The 16269-nt window shown below is 36.0% G+C and overlaps 3 protein-coding genes across 5 annotated transcripts; 1 reads left to right on the forward strand and 2 right to left on the reverse strand.

Moving 5' to 3' along the window:
- Positions 1 to 4306: 4306 nt before the first annotated feature.
- On the reverse strand, positions 4307 to 10624 carry LOC104729884 (dynamin-related protein 3A). 2 transcript variants are annotated; one of them, XM_010448911.3, is made up of 20 exons: positions 9935 to 10624; positions 9559 to 9841; positions 9435 to 9463; positions 9222 to 9323; positions 8845 to 8913; positions 8706 to 8765; positions 8195 to 8308; positions 7760 to 7808; positions 7552 to 7661; positions 6974 to 7066; positions 6742 to 6834; positions 6526 to 6663; positions 6206 to 6319; positions 6021 to 6116; positions 5858 to 5897; positions 5565 to 5713; positions 5332 to 5478; positions 5086 to 5138; positions 4904 to 5003; positions 4307 to 4769 (listed from the first exon to the last, which is right to left on the reverse strand). In XM_010448911.3, exons 1-20 carry the CDS (start codon positions 10331 to 10333, stop codon positions 4593 to 4595), a joined length of 2415 nt encoding a protein of 804 aa, XP_010447213.1. In that variant the 5' UTR covers positions 10334 to 10624; the 3' UTR covers positions 4307 to 4592. The 2 variants fall into 2 exon arrangements, with proteins under 2 accessions (XP_010447213.1, XP_010447212.1); XM_010448910.3 differs by having other exon boundaries at positions 6021 to 6119; positions 9935 to 10578.
- Positions 10625 to 11034: 410 nt separating this feature from the next.
- LOC104729886 (costars family protein ST45-2) lies at positions 11035 to 11804 on the forward strand. Its single transcript, XM_010448914.3, has 2 exons — positions 11035 to 11257; positions 11432 to 11804. The coding sequence occupies exons 1-2, from the start codon at positions 11177 to 11179 to the stop codon at positions 11630 to 11632; spliced, it is 282 nt and encodes a 93-aa protein (XP_010447216.1). The 5' UTR covers positions 11035 to 11176; the 3' UTR covers positions 11633 to 11804.
- Positions 11724 to 16038, reverse strand: LOC104729885 (protein EXECUTER 1, chloroplastic). Of its 2 annotated transcripts, none has more exons than XM_010448912.3 (12): positions 15341 to 16038; positions 15140 to 15256; positions 14972 to 15037; positions 14763 to 14869; positions 14565 to 14646; positions 13591 to 14313; positions 13376 to 13499; positions 13026 to 13195; positions 12667 to 12741; positions 12466 to 12558; positions 12215 to 12368; positions 11724 to 12127 (listed from the first exon to the last, which is right to left on the reverse strand). In XM_010448912.3, the coding sequence occupies exons 1-11, from the start codon at positions 15713 to 15715 to the stop codon at positions 12276 to 12278; spliced, it is 2025 nt and encodes a 674-aa protein (XP_010447214.2). In that variant the 5' UTR covers positions 15716 to 16038; the 3' UTR covers positions 11724 to 12127; positions 12215 to 12275. The 2 variants fall into 2 exon arrangements, with proteins under 2 accessions (XP_010447214.2, XP_010447215.2); XM_010448913.3 differs by having other exon boundaries at positions 11724 to 12138; positions 15341 to 15954.
- Positions 16039 to 16269: the final 231 nt, after the last annotated feature.

Genomic DNA, 16269 nt, shown 5'->3' on the forward strand with positions numbered 1-16269 from the left:
AAAAATTGAAAACGACGCCGTTCTGTAGCTAGTCAGCATCCTAGTCATCATATGTTAACGGAACAGTAACACCGTCTCAAGATTTGTGGTTTTTAAACGAATTTGCATAGTTTATGTAGGATATTAGAGAAAAAAGAAAAATGGAGACTGAAGTAAAGAGAAACAAGCAAACAGATGATGAAAGCAAATAAAGAAAGAAGAAAGAAATAAAATTAGAGAAAAATAAAAATGGAGCAAACAGATGATGAAAACAAATAAAGAAAAAAGAAAGAAATAAAACTAGAGAAAACAGAAAAATGGAGACTGAAATAAAGAAAAACAAGCAAAGAGATGATGAAAACAAATAAAAAAAGAAGAAAGAAATAAAATTAGAGAAACAAGAAAAATGGAGACTGATGTAAAGAGAAACAAGCAAAGAGATGATGAAACAAATAAAGAAAGAAGAAAAAAATAAAATTAGGAAAAAAGAAAAATGGAGACTGAAGTAAAGAGAAACAAGCAAACAGATGATGAAAACAAATAAAGAAAGAAGAAATAAATAAAATTATAGAAAGCAGAAAAATGAAGACTGAAGTAAAGAGAAACAAGCAAATATATGATAAAAAAAAAAAAAAAAAAAAAATTAGAGAAAACAGAAAAATGGAGACTGAAGTAAAGAGAAACAAGCAAACAGATGATGAAAACAAATAAAGAAAGAAGAAATAAATAAAATTAGAGAAAGCAGAAAAATGGAGACTGAAGTAAAGAGAAACAAGTAAACAGATGATGAAAACAAATAAAGAAAGAAGAAAGAAATAAAATTAGAGAAAGTAGAAAAATGGAGACCGAAGTAAAGAGAAACAAGCAAACAGATGATGAAAACAAATAAAGAAAAAAAGAAAGAAATAAAATTAGAGAAAAAAGAAAGATGGAAACTGAAGTAAAGAGAAACAATCAAAGAGAAGGTGGAAATAAATAAAGAAAGAATAAAAAAATAAAATTAGAGGAAAAAGAAAAATGGAGACTGAAGTAAAGAGAAACAATCAAAGAGAAGGTGGAAATAAATAAAGAAAGAAGAAAGAAATAAAACTAGAGAAAACAGAAAAATGGAGACTGAAGTAAAGAAAAACAAGCAAAGAGATGATGAAAACATATAAAGAAAGAAGAAAGAAATAAAATTAGAGAAAAAAGAAAAATGGAGACTGAAGTAAAGAGAAACAAGCAAAGAGATGATGAAAACAAATAAAGAAAGAAGAAAGAAATAAAATTAGAGAAAAAAGAAAAATGGAGACTAAAGTAAAGAGAAACAAGCAAACAGATGATGAAAACAAATAAAGAAAGAAGAAAGAAATAAAACTTGAGAAAATAGAAAAATGGAGACTGAAGTAAAGAAAAACAAGCAAACAGATGATGAAAACAAATAAAGAAAGAAGAAAGAAATAAAATTAGAGAAAGCAGAAAAATGGAGACTAAAGTAAAGAGAAACAAGCAAACAAATGATGAAAACAAATAAAGAAAGAAGAAAGAAATAAAACTAGAGAAAAATAGAAAAATGGAGACTGAAGTAAAGAGAAAAAAGCAAAGAAATAATGAAAACAAATAAAGAAAGAAGAAAGAAATAAAATTAGAGAAAAAAAGAAAAATGGATACTGAAGTAAAGAGAAACTAGCAAACAGATGATAAAAACAAATAAAGAAAGAAGAAAGAAATAAAACTAGAGAAAACAGAAAAATGGAGATTGAAGTAAAGAAAAACAAGCAAACAAATGATAAAAACAAATAAAGAAATAAATAAAATTAGAGAAAACAGAAAAATGGAGACTGAAGTAAAGAGAAACAAGCAAAGAGATGATGAAAACAAATAAAGAAAAAAGAAAGAAATAATATTAGAGAAAAAAGAAAAATGGAGACTGAAGTAAAGAGAAACAAACAAACAGATGATGAAAACAAATAAAGAAAGAAGAAATAAATAAAATTATAGAAAGCAGAAAAATGGAGACAGAAGTAAAAAGAAACAAGCAAACAGATGATAAAAACAAATAAAGAAAAAAGAAAGAAATAAAATTAGATAAAGCAGAAAAATGGAGACTGAAGTAAAGAAAAACAAGCAAACAAATGATGAAAACAAATAAAGAAAGAAGAATGAAATAAAATTAGAAAAAACAGAAAAATGGAGACTAAAGTAAAGAGAAACAAGCAAACAGATGATGAAAACAAATAAAGAAAAAAAGAAAGAAATAAAATTAGAGAAAAAAGAAAGATGGAGAGGAGAATGTTCTAGGGACTGCAATATGTGTTTGTGGTGCAGGTAAAGACAAAGTGTGATCGTGGAATCAAGGCAATGATGAGGAGGATGTTCTAGGGACTCGATTTGATGTTGTCTGGTATTGCTAGGTTGCTAGAGTTGGATCATTAGAAACATTGCTAGGTTGCTGGTTTCATGTTTCCTGATGTTTGGTTATTGGATATTGTTTATGTTATACTATTAGTTTATTATTGGATTATTATTGGATATTCGTATTGTTATTCTGCTGTTGATTGTGATTGTGGTTAGGTGGGTAGTAATATTAACACATTTGTTATATATAACTCACCAATTATAATTAGGGTTTAACCGATGATGGTATAGTAAGATGAGAAAAAAGAACAAATATTCCAAGTTTCCAACGATGCTTTGAAAAGAAAAAGAGAAGAGAAACCATGTGTGAACGTGTATTTTGAGGAATCTTGCTGAATGTAAAAACTTTAGAAAGAAGAGAAGAATATGTTCTATAAGAAATTCCAAAAAACCAAAAAAAAAAGCAAACCACTTTGCTTCGATCACCACCGATGCTTCCTCTCTTCTCTCGAATCTTCCACTAAAGTAGAGATTCCTACACACACTTTTGACAATTCCACCGTGTTTTCACTTCTGTTAAATGTACTTTTCAAAGATTATTCTCCACAAATTCTTACCCAAAACATACGTTGCTTGATTTTATTATGATTTGTAATAATTAATAATTTATATCTTCAAGCTGTGTGTGTGTTCTTTGTTTGGCGAATATAAATACACGTCAACAACAAGGACACACTTGCGCTCTAATTATTTCCTGTGCTTCCATCTTATTTTATAAGTTTTTGCTACTCAAAACCTATAATAATTTAGATATTAGTTTTCTTGTTAATTTTGTGGCCAAAATATGAGCGATCCAAAGTATGCATATCCTTACCCGGCACAAGGAAATTATCCACAAGGACCACCGCCGCAGTATTATCCTCAAGGTCCACCGCCGCCGGTGGGAGTACCACCGCAGTATTATCCTCCACCACCAAAGCGGAAACCTGGTTTTATTGAAGGACTGTAAGTGTTCTGTTTTCTACGTTTCACTAGATTAATTTCGTTTCTATGATTAAACTCTTTGCAGATTAGGGAGTTAACTAAGATCAGATAAATTTGAACTTGTTAAGATCTTTTGGAATTTACGAATAAATTACTATGTTTGTTGATAGTATTTAATGTGTGTGTTTCCCGGTTTTTGCAGATTAGCGGCTCTGTGTTGTTGCTGCTTGGTGGATGAATGTTGCTGTGACCCGACCATTATATGTATTGATTAAGTTATAAGAAATCATAATCACTCACTCTATATCTGTGTTAATTCATTATGGTTGTTATATGCGATTTATTATTTAATAATCGTTGCAATTCCATGTGACTACTTGCTTATTACTTACTTACTTACTTTCTAGTCTTTTATATATATCATAAATTTGTTTGACTAGAAAAAAACAATGTGTCACAAATTTCTGCAGCTCATGAATGAACTAGTAAAATCAGATCATTTATTCTGATTTCTGATTTCTTTATAGACAGAGAAAATGAAAATGTGTTTTGTGGGAAATCTTGAAATTTCAACTTGGAGTTACGTTGAAGCGTATTCGATACGTGGCAGCAGGTGGATGTTGATGTGCATTTTATCGAAACAAGGAAAAGTGGGGACTCACGTGCCCACTTATGAACTTAGAGTAAGCAAATCGTCTTTTTACTCTCTCTTTAGTCAGTGCAATTGGACAAGACAGCAGATCGCATTTTTGTCCGAATCTTTCTAACGGCGGAACTAAGCGAATATCAAAACTCCTTTTATAAGTAGGTTCGAATTTTGTGTAAATACACGCTGATCCAAACAAATCGAAAAACTCTTAAACGAGCACCATGTTGAATAATAAGTAAAATGTTCCAAATCTCTCGTTGCACAAAGAGTAAAGAGTCTACAATTTATAAGGTCGTCATGTTGATATGGAACTTAGATGTCCAAAAAAGAAGAAAAAAGGTTATGTGGACCGATATGTAATACAACTTATTAAGTTAAAGCCATCGCAAGAAATCGGAGTGAAAGAGTTTGCTTCCCGTTATTGTTTGCAGGGAGCATTCGAAACAAATAGTAAACCTATATATCACCTCCACTCCCTTTAACAGTCAAACCAATGCAGGCTCCAAAACCCACACTGTCCCAGTATTTCCTATATAAATTCTTCATTTAACCAACACATAAATTTAAAACCAAAACCTGAGAGAGCCATTAAATGAATGAAATGCGTTATCACAGTCTAGAGATTTTCGATATTTGAATCATGTTAGAATCCGTATCCATTTTGGTGTTGATCTCCTGCTCTTCTCGATCTTCTTGTAGTACTGGGAGATGATGCTGAGTGTGAACTGCTTGTGGAATACTTTGAAGATGTCAGCAACTCCTGATGTTTTGACATCCCTGCTGACACCGAATCTGCTTCCAGAGGCAACTCATCTAGTGTCTGTTTAACCCACAAAAAACATATGGTGGTTAGATGAATATCAAATAGAAATTATTGAGATGGAACAGTTTAAGTTTTTTTTTGGTTAAATGACACTTGAATGTACAGAATTAGTTCTGGCTGGAGAAACATACCCTGTAAGCTTGCTGAAGAACGTGGAGAGTCTCCTGCGTACGTTTCCGTTTACCTGCTATCTCTTCTGGCTCTTGCAACATTTCTTCAAACAAGTTCTCCCTGCACCAGATGACACAACTAGTCAGTTCCAAGAGACTAATCCAAACACATATGTGAGGAATAAAAAAAACAAATGCAACACCTGTAAAGCTTCTTGATGAAGACGTTATGCAGCTCACGTTTTGTGTGGTTTACCTGAAGCATTATAAAGAAATAGTATCAGCATCTTCGATGTTCGGTTACTTTAAATATAACAACAAAGTTATGTTGCACAAGATAGACGAACTGCTTATCATTGTGACTCTTTTTAAGAGAGAAGTTAAAAAAGGAATCAGATATCAAGGTGCTGATATATTGTAAAAAACTTGGAAGCGATGAGGGTACTTGCCAGGAAATGCATGATTGCTTTTGGTACCGAGTCCTCAATATTCTTCCTTACAATGTCATAGTATGATTTTAGTAACAGCTTTGTTATCTGAATCTCAACTGCTTCCTGTTCTGAATGGGTTTCCGAAGGCCTCAAGACAGCTGGGGGCTTCAAAAGCAAAGCAAACAGTATGAGTCAAACAGTTAAGCACATATTGACAATATGAATCATCTAAGACAGCACAGGAGACACACCTCTTTTAGATAGATCATCGATAAGTTATGAGACATATCCTCAACAGTTTCACTGAATTGTCTGTTTAATAAGTTATCTTTAGTTACTGCTCGAGTATCACCCCCTCGGAAAATTGAAGGGATACCCCACCTTGTATCACTCGCATTTGCTATCATATATCAATAAAACCAAAATCAAAATCTACCCAGAAATATAAGCTATTAGCTCATCAAGATAAGATATAAGCTATTAGCTCATCAAGATAAGATATGATGAAAAGGAAGGCTAAAAATGACAGCGATGGAAGTATTACCAGCTGGTGCGGCTTTTTCAGCATCTGTAGATAAAACTCCCTAAGAACAAGTAATGAGTTAAGTGTCAAATAGTCGCTCTTTTACTTGAAAATGTCTTATTTGCTCATAGATCTATAGGGCCAACCCACAGTGCACGATGATAAAACATTTGAAATGACATACCTGATCAGCAACAATTCCATTAGCTTGCCTACCGAGAAAGGATCTAGATTTCACCTGACTCGCGGAAGTAGATGTTCTATCAGGCTCCACTGTGTCCTGCTACGAAAATTTAATCTATAAGAAACAGTGCAGAGCATATAAGAAAAAAAACCAATTTTAATGTACGTGCTCAGAGTACTTCATACTTTTGGCCTTGCCACAGGATGGGGAATCCTCGAAGACTTCACTTGTTGCATTGCAACTTCCACGGCCTTGGTTCCACCAATAAAATTTGGATGTGAAGTGTTTATGTAATCCATCTGCAAACGATATTCAAGAAATTAACACCACCATTAAAGCAATCATGACAACCACCAGCACTTATAATTTAGTTCACAATTTAGAATAAAGTAATCAATCAAAAGCGAGGAAATCACCGCTCAAGATTAAAAAAAGATTCAACAACTCAAATTCAAACAAATTCTTGGGAAAAAAATTCTAAAGATTTTCAAATCACAAAACAAACCTCCATATCAATGATATCTCCGATCATTGCTTCTGAGGGTTCAAGACCTTCTCGCAGGAAATCCCCAATAACCTCATCCATGCGCTTTCTCAGGACTGGGAATCGCTGTAACTCATTCATCATACATCTATGGCTAATCTGTAGAGAAAATTAAATTTATGAAGAAAATGAAATGAATGTTATCATTTATCAACAACAAGCCCAAAAAAATATTACCTTTATTAACTCATCAAAAATGAACCTAGCGCACTGAAGGCTAGGATCTAACAAACGAGATATTTGTCTCCTAACAAGAACTTCAAATGGTACCTATGCAGAATAGAATGAAATCAGAAGACTGTAATTAGATATCATGGCAAGTGGAAAAAGTAGAGAAACATATGTATGCTTGGAAGCCCTGACAACCAGGATAACTTCTACACATGCTGAAACATGTTAAGAAACCTACATCTGGAACAAATAATGCGGATCTTGGACCAGTTGCATTCTGAATTGCAGTCCGAATATCATCATCTGTCAAGTCTTCACATGGATCAACCTCCTGAAGAGGCAATGTGAAGCAAGTCAATCAGTCTAAATTTACAGGAATCCACGTCATGTAGCTCCGAAAACATACACAGACAAGGAACTGATCAAGTAATAAAAGTTCAGATACTCAAATTGACAATTGAACGTCGTATGGACTCAACATCTATACAAACTGGGAACAAGTCTTCCCTAGAAAGCATTTAGTAGTAAAACGCCATGCCTCAAAGAGCTCAAAGTCAGAAATATACTACATTACTTCCATGTGGATAATGTCACTACCTAAACTAAGAAATATAGCAGAGCCGAAGCTCGGTAAAAGTTTATATTGTCGTTCGAAGGTGTAAAGTTTCTCTATCTATGTCAATGAAATGAACCTTGAACATCGAAGATCATAAGTGTATCAAATAAAAGTAAGGGCAAGCATTGGCTAAAGGTAATTTATAACAAATTAACAACGGTTCTAGCTCAAGGAAAAAGGTTAAAGATGTACAAACGAACCTCCAAACTCTTAACAAAGATTGACTGAAAAATATAGTGAATTCTTGCTCCTCCAGAGAGCTCGGACGTAGACATTTCTTCACTCTTCCCTTCCAGCAATGAAGAGTATGCTGTTTAAACACAGTTAGCCATGAGACTCACTATGAACCATCCAAAACATATAACAAATATCCATTGTCTCAACTGCAATATCGTCTTCAGATATTACCTTCACAGTATTTAGAGAGAAAGTTGAGGAGAAGAGCTCCTTGACCAGCCTAAGAATTTCAAGGATAGTTAAGACCCACAAAATAGGTAAGCTTGACTAGTTGAAGTAAAAATAAAAGAAAACTCATAGACATGAAGCATGTCATAAAGAAATTAAAAAGGAGATTGTAAGAAAGTCTCTTCAAATGTAAATCCTTTAAACAAGTTAAGTACTCATTGGCCGACAATCTTTCCTACAAATAAGAACACCTTCAAATGCTAATTTTATGAATGTCACGAACTCTGAGCACATACATGAGTAAAAGGTCTTCAAATGAAAAGACTCAAAGCAAGCGACACCATAAGATGGAACAAATGGTACAAAAGCCAATAACAGCGTTATTGCTAATAATAAATTATGATAAATGGGTGGCTAATTGGGCAGTAAAATACATACCCTGGATTCAGTTATTTCACCATAGCTCTGATGCTCCTTAGCTGTAGCAACCAAAGCATTACTTATACGCGACTTCAAATCGGGAAGCAGCACCTTGATATGTTGAACAAGGATCTAGAAAAAATGCAACAGAAAGGCTAGCTTCCATTAGACATGTTCTAATATAATAAGTACCAATCTCAGGTATGAAATATACGACATGCTATCTATTAGAAGTAAGAAAGGAAAAAAAGGACTTCTCAAAAAAACAAAAACGAATTTATCATATGATCCTGTTTCATCAGAAGATATACATGTGAGGGCAAAAAAATATCCTGCAAAGGCCCTTTTCCAGACTAGGGTAGAATCCACACAAGCCATGTAAGTAGCCTTAAAATGTGAGTAATGCAAATAAAACTCCAACATCATCCCATATAAGATATTTCAACATAGAGAAAGCGTCTCCCTTATGCCTTCCTGAACACTGATAGAAAATAAAGAAAAAAAGAACTCTCAAAACTGCAGAAAGTACCTGATTTAACTTCTTTGCTAGCTGAGGGATGCCCAAACGATCGGTAAGACCATGGTAAGCCTGTAGGAACCAAAAAATTTGTTATAATCAGGAAAAGTAGCAAGAGTATCAGAAAGGGAATAAAAAAATGCTATCATACTGGACGACTCCGGAAGAATTTCTCCTCTGCAATAAGTGCATCCTTGATTGTGCGGTTTAGCAATATATCCTGTTCATAACATAAAAAGGTTAAAGTAAAATTTTACACTGTAGATGGAGACACCACAAAAACTAGACAAAAAAAAAATATATCACCATTGCATTAAAATGATGAAATTGGAAGAAAAAAAAGCACTGCGAAAGGTAAATTAATAAAATAAATAAAGGAAGAAGAGGCAGCCTACTATATGATAGCAAGAGAAACATAAAACAGATAAGCACAGAAGCAGAAGTAAGAAAACGCAAGGCACATAAATGAAGGGCCACGCAATGAAAAACAAATAAAAAATATAATCGTTTGAGCAACCATGGGTTTACCTCCTGGCAACGATTTACAACTCCCACATATCCAAGTCGAAGAGGAACAACATTCCCAAGTAGGAGGTTTCGAGCATCAGTACCTTTGTCCATAATATCCAACTGAAAACATGATCAAAAAAATTTGGGTAAAACACATGAAAATCAGGGATGCCTATCTTTTCGGCTAAACTACAATGACATTAAAACAAACGTTGGACTAGGAATACGCACCTTTGTGATTACACCTATCGTTCTACGACCTGGAGACGGTAAAGATACAAAGGAAGACCAAAGATGAGTAATGTCCAAAAGAAGAAATGTTTCTTTTCATTGGATACTTGTGAGCAGAACTTACCATCAGGATCTGCATTGCTAGAAATCTGAAGAGCATCAGAGTTAGCTAAATCGGTATTAGCAGGGGTAACAGCGAGAATCAAGCAAGTATCTGACTTGATGTAAGACAAGATCATGGTTCTAATACGTGCTTCAATGTCGGAAGGCTGGTCACCAACAGGCACCTTAGTAATACCAGGCAAATCCACAAGCGTGATATCCAATACATTAGGTGAGTAAATCGTAAGACGAATCTGTTTATCTGCTACACCTTTGTTCTCTCCTACTAATCTATTCGTCTCAGCCTATAAACATGTATTTGAAAATTCATACATTAATTAATAGCTAACTAGAGAAGAAACGATAGAGCAAAAAGGAAGAGAAATTAAAAAAGAAACCTCAATCTCACGACGAATCTCAGAGAAATCATAGATACGAGTGTGTTCAGGAAGGTGACGAAACTCGCCCCACTCGTCATCGGATCCGCCATTAGAGGGTCGTTTAGTCTGGACGAGCTGAAGAACAAGAGGACGACGAGTGCAGATATCATTACCACGGGGGAGAAAGTCACGGCCGACGAGTGCTTCAAGGACGCTAGACTTGCCACTGCTTTGGCTACCAACAACAGCAACCTGAGGAAGCGCGATCGAAGACTGGCTTCCGAGCTGAGCGAATATGTCCTGTAGCTTGTTAACAATCGGAATCACGGAAGATCCCAACGGCGCGGCCTTGGTGGTGGCGGTGGGAGAAGGCGTAGACGGAGGAGTTTCGCCGGTGACTTCTTGCTCAATCGTCATCGATGGGGGATCGGAATTTTGAAAGAATCAAGAGGGCTAGGGTTTTTGGCAAAATTTGGGTAGAGTTCGTTCGTGCACAAGAGAGAAGAGAAGAAACTGGAGAGAGATGGTCAAATTATTATACTCTTTTCTCTCTGATTGATTTTTTTTTTTTTGGTTCGTGCTCAACTCTATCTATCACACACAATACAGACGACGCTAACCTCTTTTTTCTTTTTTTTTTTTTCTTTTTTCTTCTGTATTTTGTTTTTCCGAATTTATATTAAAGATAAAAATTAGTTTTACTTGCGCAGGAGTTTTAGAACCGTGATGAAGAGTTTTATTTATTAGTAAAACTTAAATTTTATTTCATTATGAATTTTTATTTTTAATTTAACCTTGATCTCCAAGGTCCCAAAGTCCAAAAAGCTCCCATTTTCATAAACTTTAACAAAATAAATATACTACTTACTAAGCACATTCTAACAAAATCAACCGAATATATATTTGTGGAAAACAACATCACGATCGAGAATCGAGAGATAAACGAAAAAGAGTTTCAAATATATACTACTTTTTTTATAATACCGAGCTACATAAGATTAAACCGGCTGATGTTCTATTTAAACCGGACGAGGTGTGGTTAAATTATTCAATTGTTCGGTACGAAAAGGTTTGAAACCGGTTAAGTGTGAGTATCTGTTTTTCGACAGGACAAAGAAGTTGGAGGATGTGTCATCAAATCATTAATCAAGCTGTCTTCATCAGATTGGAAAGATTCTCTTTTGCTCAATCCTATTCTTCTTCTTCTTACAACATTCTCTCTAAGGATCTAATAAGGAAGAAGAAGAAAGAAAGACAAGAATGAACGTAGAAGAAGAGATTCAGAAACTGGAAGAAGAGATCCATCGTCTTGGTTCTCGTCAGACCGATGGCTCTTACAAGGTCTCTCTCTCTTTCTTTCTTCTTTAGCTCTTCTTAGATCTCCCTATACAATCTGGAATCCACAATCTCTTATCTCAAGAATCAAGATCGTCACAATTTCTCTGGCTCAGATCTAAAATATAATAAAAATGGTTGATTGATATGAATCTGATCTTCAAAGATTGATTTGTTCAGGTGACGTTTGGAGTCTTGTTCAATGACGACCGATGTGCCAACATCTTCGAAGCATTGGTTGGGACATTGAGAGCCGCCAAGAAACGCAAAATTGTTGCTTTCGAAGGTGAACTCTTGCTTCAAGGTGTTCACGACAAGGTTGAGATCACTCTCCGACCACCACCACCACAAGCTGCTGCTCCTGCTGCTGCCTCCTCCTAAGTTCCCATTTATAATCTTTAGATTCTCTCTGTTTGTGTGTTAAAATGATAAATCACCAAGACCAATGTTTTCCATTGCTTCTCTCGAGCTATTTTGCAATTGTTGCATGCAACAAATGTATTAACAAGAAATATTTCTTCTCTTCTGCCCTTATATAAACAGAGCTATACAACAGGGAATCTCATAACAACGCTTTACCAAGTTTACATATCCTTTAATAGCAATATCTGAAGAAACAAACATTAATTTACATATACATCTAAAGAAACTTCACCAGCTTTACAATCCAGTTTCCTTTCTGACCAAAGTCTCAGAATCCAAGTACTTGACTGCATGTGATCAATGATTCTCTCTTGCGTGTTAAATCTTGCTGCAAGTTAGGCACCTTAATCCAAGCTCCAGAGAGAGCGAGGAGCTCTATACAGGTTCAAGAAAGACAAGAGTGAACCCTGATCTTGAAGTAATCTTATCCTAGGCATAACCTATCCCATGACTCTGCAAATAATCTAAACCATTTCAGTTACACCTTTCTCAGTGCCGACTCGACTTCATATCTACTTGTGTATCTACGAGTATACTTACACAATGGTTACAGCCAGAAGAAAACCCTTCCTCGATTGTAGAGCAGAAGACCAAAAAGAAACTAGGCTTGAAGCCTCAGGCGGTTGAAGAACATCACAAAGTGATATTCAGGTGCCCAATAGACGAATCCGACGACGGGTCCTCCTTTTACATACTGCATCAACCACATCACACACAAAAAAGTTGTCAACATTTTAAGTTTCCGTCATGAAAAAGTTAGTTTTAGTTTAGTGAGAGACGAAGAGAGGAACCTTGCCATCGAGGATTACAAGCTCGCCATCTACCCATCTCGGATTACGAAATCCAGGATCAGCAAGCCTACCTTGTCCTTTATATCTGGCAATCTGCATTTTTATGAAAATCTCTATTATGAAGCTACACAAACCAGAACTTCAATAAGAAGTTAAGAACATAGAACTTAATGATAAATCTGAATAGCATTTTAAGCACACCACTCCAAATTCTTCGGGGATGAGTCCTTTATGTGGGAGCTCATAACGTCTACCAATCTTTGCCCGAAATGCAACCTGTCATGGGATAAGACTGTGGTAAGGCACACATCATGATATGGCAATAGAAAAGTAGTATGGAAGAGTTACTAAAAAAAGAAGGATATTATTTATACAACCAAGTGACTATTGCATGATAATACTGCTTTCCTATGTAGCCAGAAAGGTAACAGCGTGTTTTTTTTTACCAGATTGGTAACACAGTCCTTTGATTACGCAAGTTCTTAACAGTGACCATAAAAACTACAAGTTTTCATATCTGTCTTAATACCTCATACAAGAAAAAAAAACATAAAGCTAACCTTCCCAGCAGGCACATAAGGATCTCCGGTTAATTTCACAGCTTCGACATATTCATAAAATTCAATATCTGTTGGCTTCTTAGACTCCTTTCCACCTTTCCACTGGCCAAATTTGCGTTTTAAATGGATTACTTCTGATGTATACAGCCCATGTGCGCCAATATAAAGTCCTGGATAGAGAAGAACATGAAAATTAAAATCCATTTCATACTGAGACCTGATGTGAGAAAATGGTATTTTCAAGGAAAGTTACAAAATTGAAAGTCTTCTATCGCATAGACTCAAAATTAATGTCCATTTTCTTTAGAGAGACACAAAACAACGCACATTCAATCAATTTACTCACTCACCGTCCAAAGGATCTAGTGATGGTGTCACATCAATGCGACGGAATTTCGTCAAACCCGACAACTGTTGACGGTTTTGAGCCTGGCTGAGAGTGAGGCTTAATAGTTCCCCAACATCCTTCAGCATCTGTAACATGGATTTCTAGAATAAGCTGCGGCTCCCTTTTTGAGGTAAAACAAGAAGAAAGAAAATAGCCAATAAACACAGCAAAACAAACCTTGACAGAAATCTTCTTCTCTTTCTCAATTGATTTGGCCAGATCAACCATAATGTTATCAATCCTACGTCTACTATGACGGCTACCTTTTCCATCAATTAGTGTACTTTCTACACCCTTAGACTCTTGTACGTTTAAGTCTTTCTCTAAGCGAAGATAAAACGAAGATTTCTCCACAGATTCCAGATTGGCAGGGGATCGAAGCGACTCTTTAAGAGGTTGGTTTCCAGAAAGCCGATCAACAATATCGCCAATAACAAATTTAACTGCGATTTCTCTCCCTCCTTTGTTGTCAACGATTTCATCAGTCACAGATTCCAATTCGATGTCAGCATCTTTTTCATCGATTTCAGCCTTAGTGCTGTCTTCCACATCTATATCTTCTATATTAAGATCTTCCTCTTCATCTTCCTCATCAGCTATCTGCTCAATAACTTTTGAGATGAAATCCTTGTCCACCCTTCCTGGCGCAGTTACTTTCATAACCTTGACCTTGACCCCAGGAATCATATCTCGCAGGAAACTTTGGAAACCAGAAGATTCCTCAAGGAGATCAGAATCATCATCTGAGTTATCACTCTCTTCATCTTCACTACTCTCGACGACAATATTACCCGTATCTTCCTTCCTTCCCGGTGAAGTCAAAAACCTACCAGAATTTAAAGTTCTGGAGGGCATAGTAGGTACGTCTGGAAAAATCTCCTTCCATTTCAAGTACACAGCCTGAAGAAGCACACATCCCAGTTTAACATCGAAATATATCACTCCATCTAGATAATTTGTAAACATTCGTCTTGAGAGATAACGTAGGGAAATCACACTTTGCTATCTACTGAAAATATTCAGCTTCCTATAAAGAACCAAATGAAGCATACCCCCCAAGTTCATCAACTAAACCGGAACATGATTCTCCAATGAATACCCCAATTACTCAATTTGGACAGTAACACCCTAGGATTAAGGAGTAAAAGAACCTGCTTTTTGTAGTTCCCTTTTCCATCATGTGTCAGAAATATTTCAAAAAGAGGAGCACCAGCAGCAGAAGTACTAAGTTGCCTGAAAGAGAAAGGGTTGTCATATAACACAATCTTTCAAAACAAAGAAGGACCTATAAATTTTTGGCGTTTTGATACACAGATAAATTGATAAGCAAAGAAGATAGATAAAAGTACCGAGGATTATAACTTCGTGCCACATATCTTCCATGCTCTGCAGTAATTTGAACAATAAGACCAAAAGGATCTTTGACATCTTCTGAAATACCTGACCACCAACCTACCTGCCAGCCATATAGAGAAAACGATGTAACACCAAGAAGAAGCTAAAACCACGGTTATAAATGAAACGAAACAAAAAAAAAAAAAACAAATAACGAGCTCACCAACCCAGCACCAGCTTTGTCTCGCAAGTCTACTGCATCCTTGTAACGCTCTTCTAGAACAGCTCTCTATAAAAAATAAATGCAAAAATGGAATCTTTTCAGAATCAAATACAAGTATCCCCAACAGTGTTGTTAGAAGCTATGATCATAAAGGAAGAGGTAAATTACATAGAAACTGGACATGACTTTGCCAACAGCATCATTAGTAGCTGCAGCTGCAATTGCCACCTTAAGGCTTGCAGCATCTTCATAGTCTTCTCGCTTGATGGCTCGTTTCAATTGCGACTGTACGTACACCCAAAAATACAAAACCCCATCTCATTAGAACAACAATATCAGGAATGAATCATGAAAAGGAGGAACCTTTACCTTTAAGACGGAGAGAAGACGGTCTTGGTCATCGACAAGTTCGAAATGCTTCTTCCATCGCTCCCAATCCCAATCGTCTTGGTTCTCGTTGATATTCCCCGAATCTTGCTCGACGTCGTCGTCGTTATCCTGATTGGAGTACCAGCTCAAGACCGAATCGAAGCTTTTGATGGCGCTTTTGAGGACGTCTTGAATCGCGGAGTCCCATCTAGGGCTATCATCGGAGGAGGAGGAGCAGCGGCAGAGAGAGGTGGGATCGGGGAGGCGATGAGGAGGGTAAAAGGGTCTTTTGGAAGGAGTGAGCCTGGATGACGTGGCAGCAGCGGCTGGGGAAAAGGTGAGATTTTGTGACGGCGGCGTGGATAAGGAAGACATCGCCGGAGAGAGAGATGAGAGATGAGAGATGAGAGAGAGCTTTTGAGGAGGAATCGAATATATTTGTGTTGTGTGGATGAAATGGGCTTTGATGATTTGATATTTTGATTTTTGTCCAACGGAATCGTGTGTGTGTGTGTATGTGCGACTCGTGAGTGTTCTTTTTATTTATGTATGTTGTTGTGTTATGTTTACTTAACCAACCAAACCTTGAAAACGTTTATTTTGTTTTTTGGTATGCGGATGGATAGAGAGCAAACGAACGCAATACTTTCAGTTTCGGGCTATCTCTAACGTAAGCTATAGATAGTTGTTTTGTGTGCGAGTTAATTAGAGTACAGTACATCGTTATTAAAAGAGGCAAAAACAAATGAGATGAGATGAGTTTTTTTGTTTATTTGATGTTTTCTTTTTTTCTTAACATGAATGAACCCTTTCTGACCCTATAACAACTAACTTAACCTCACAAGTCACAAAAGAGGAAGATATGTCGTATCCATTGAACATGTGACTAGGCTGGCTGGAGTGCAACCAACCACTCTCCCAACTCCCAA

This window comes from Camelina sativa, chromosome 12, assembly GCF_030686135.1.
Source record: "Camelina sativa cultivar CO46 ecotype springtype chromosome 12, ASM3068613v1".
Classification (NCBI taxonomy): domain Eukaryota; kingdom Viridiplantae; phylum Streptophyta; class Magnoliopsida; order Brassicales; family Brassicaceae; genus Camelina; species Camelina sativa.

Excerpts from the sequence above, each read along its gene's own strand:
- LOC104729884 (XM_010448910.3), bottom strand. The coding sequence starts at position 10,333 with ATGACGATTGAGCAAGAAGTCACCGGCGAAACTCCTCCGTCTACGCCT. Across the intron at positions 7,662-7,759 it reads TCTCTCTAAATACTGTGAAG|CATACTCTTCATTGCTGGAA; the intron begins GTAATATCTGAA and ends GTGTTTAAACAG. Across the intron at positions 5,479-5,564 it reads CGATGATCTATCTAAAAGAG|CCCCCAGCTGTCTTGAGGCC; the intron begins GTGTGTCTCCTG and ends TTGCTTTTGAAG.
- LOC104729886 (XM_010448914.3), top strand. The coding sequence starts at position 11,177 with ATGAACGTAGAAGAAGAGATTCAGAAACTGGAAGAAGAGATCCATCGT. Across the intron at positions 11,258-11,431 it reads AGACCGATGGCTCTTACAAG|GTGACGTTTGGAGTCTTGTT; the intron begins GTCTCTCTCTCT and ends TGATTTGTTCAG.
- LOC104729885 (XM_010448912.3), bottom strand. The coding sequence starts at position 15,715 with ATGTCTTCCTTATCCACGCCGCCGTCACAAAATCTCACCTTTTCCCCA. Across the intron at positions 14,314-14,564 it reads AAGGGAACTACAAAAAGCAG|GCTGTGTACTTGAAATGGAA; the intron begins GTTCTTTTACTC and ends GTGCTTCTTCAG. Across the intron at positions 13,196-13,375 it reads ATCACTAGATCCTTTGGACG|GACTTTATATTGGCGCACAT; the intron begins GTGAGTGAGTAA and ends TTCTCTATCCAG.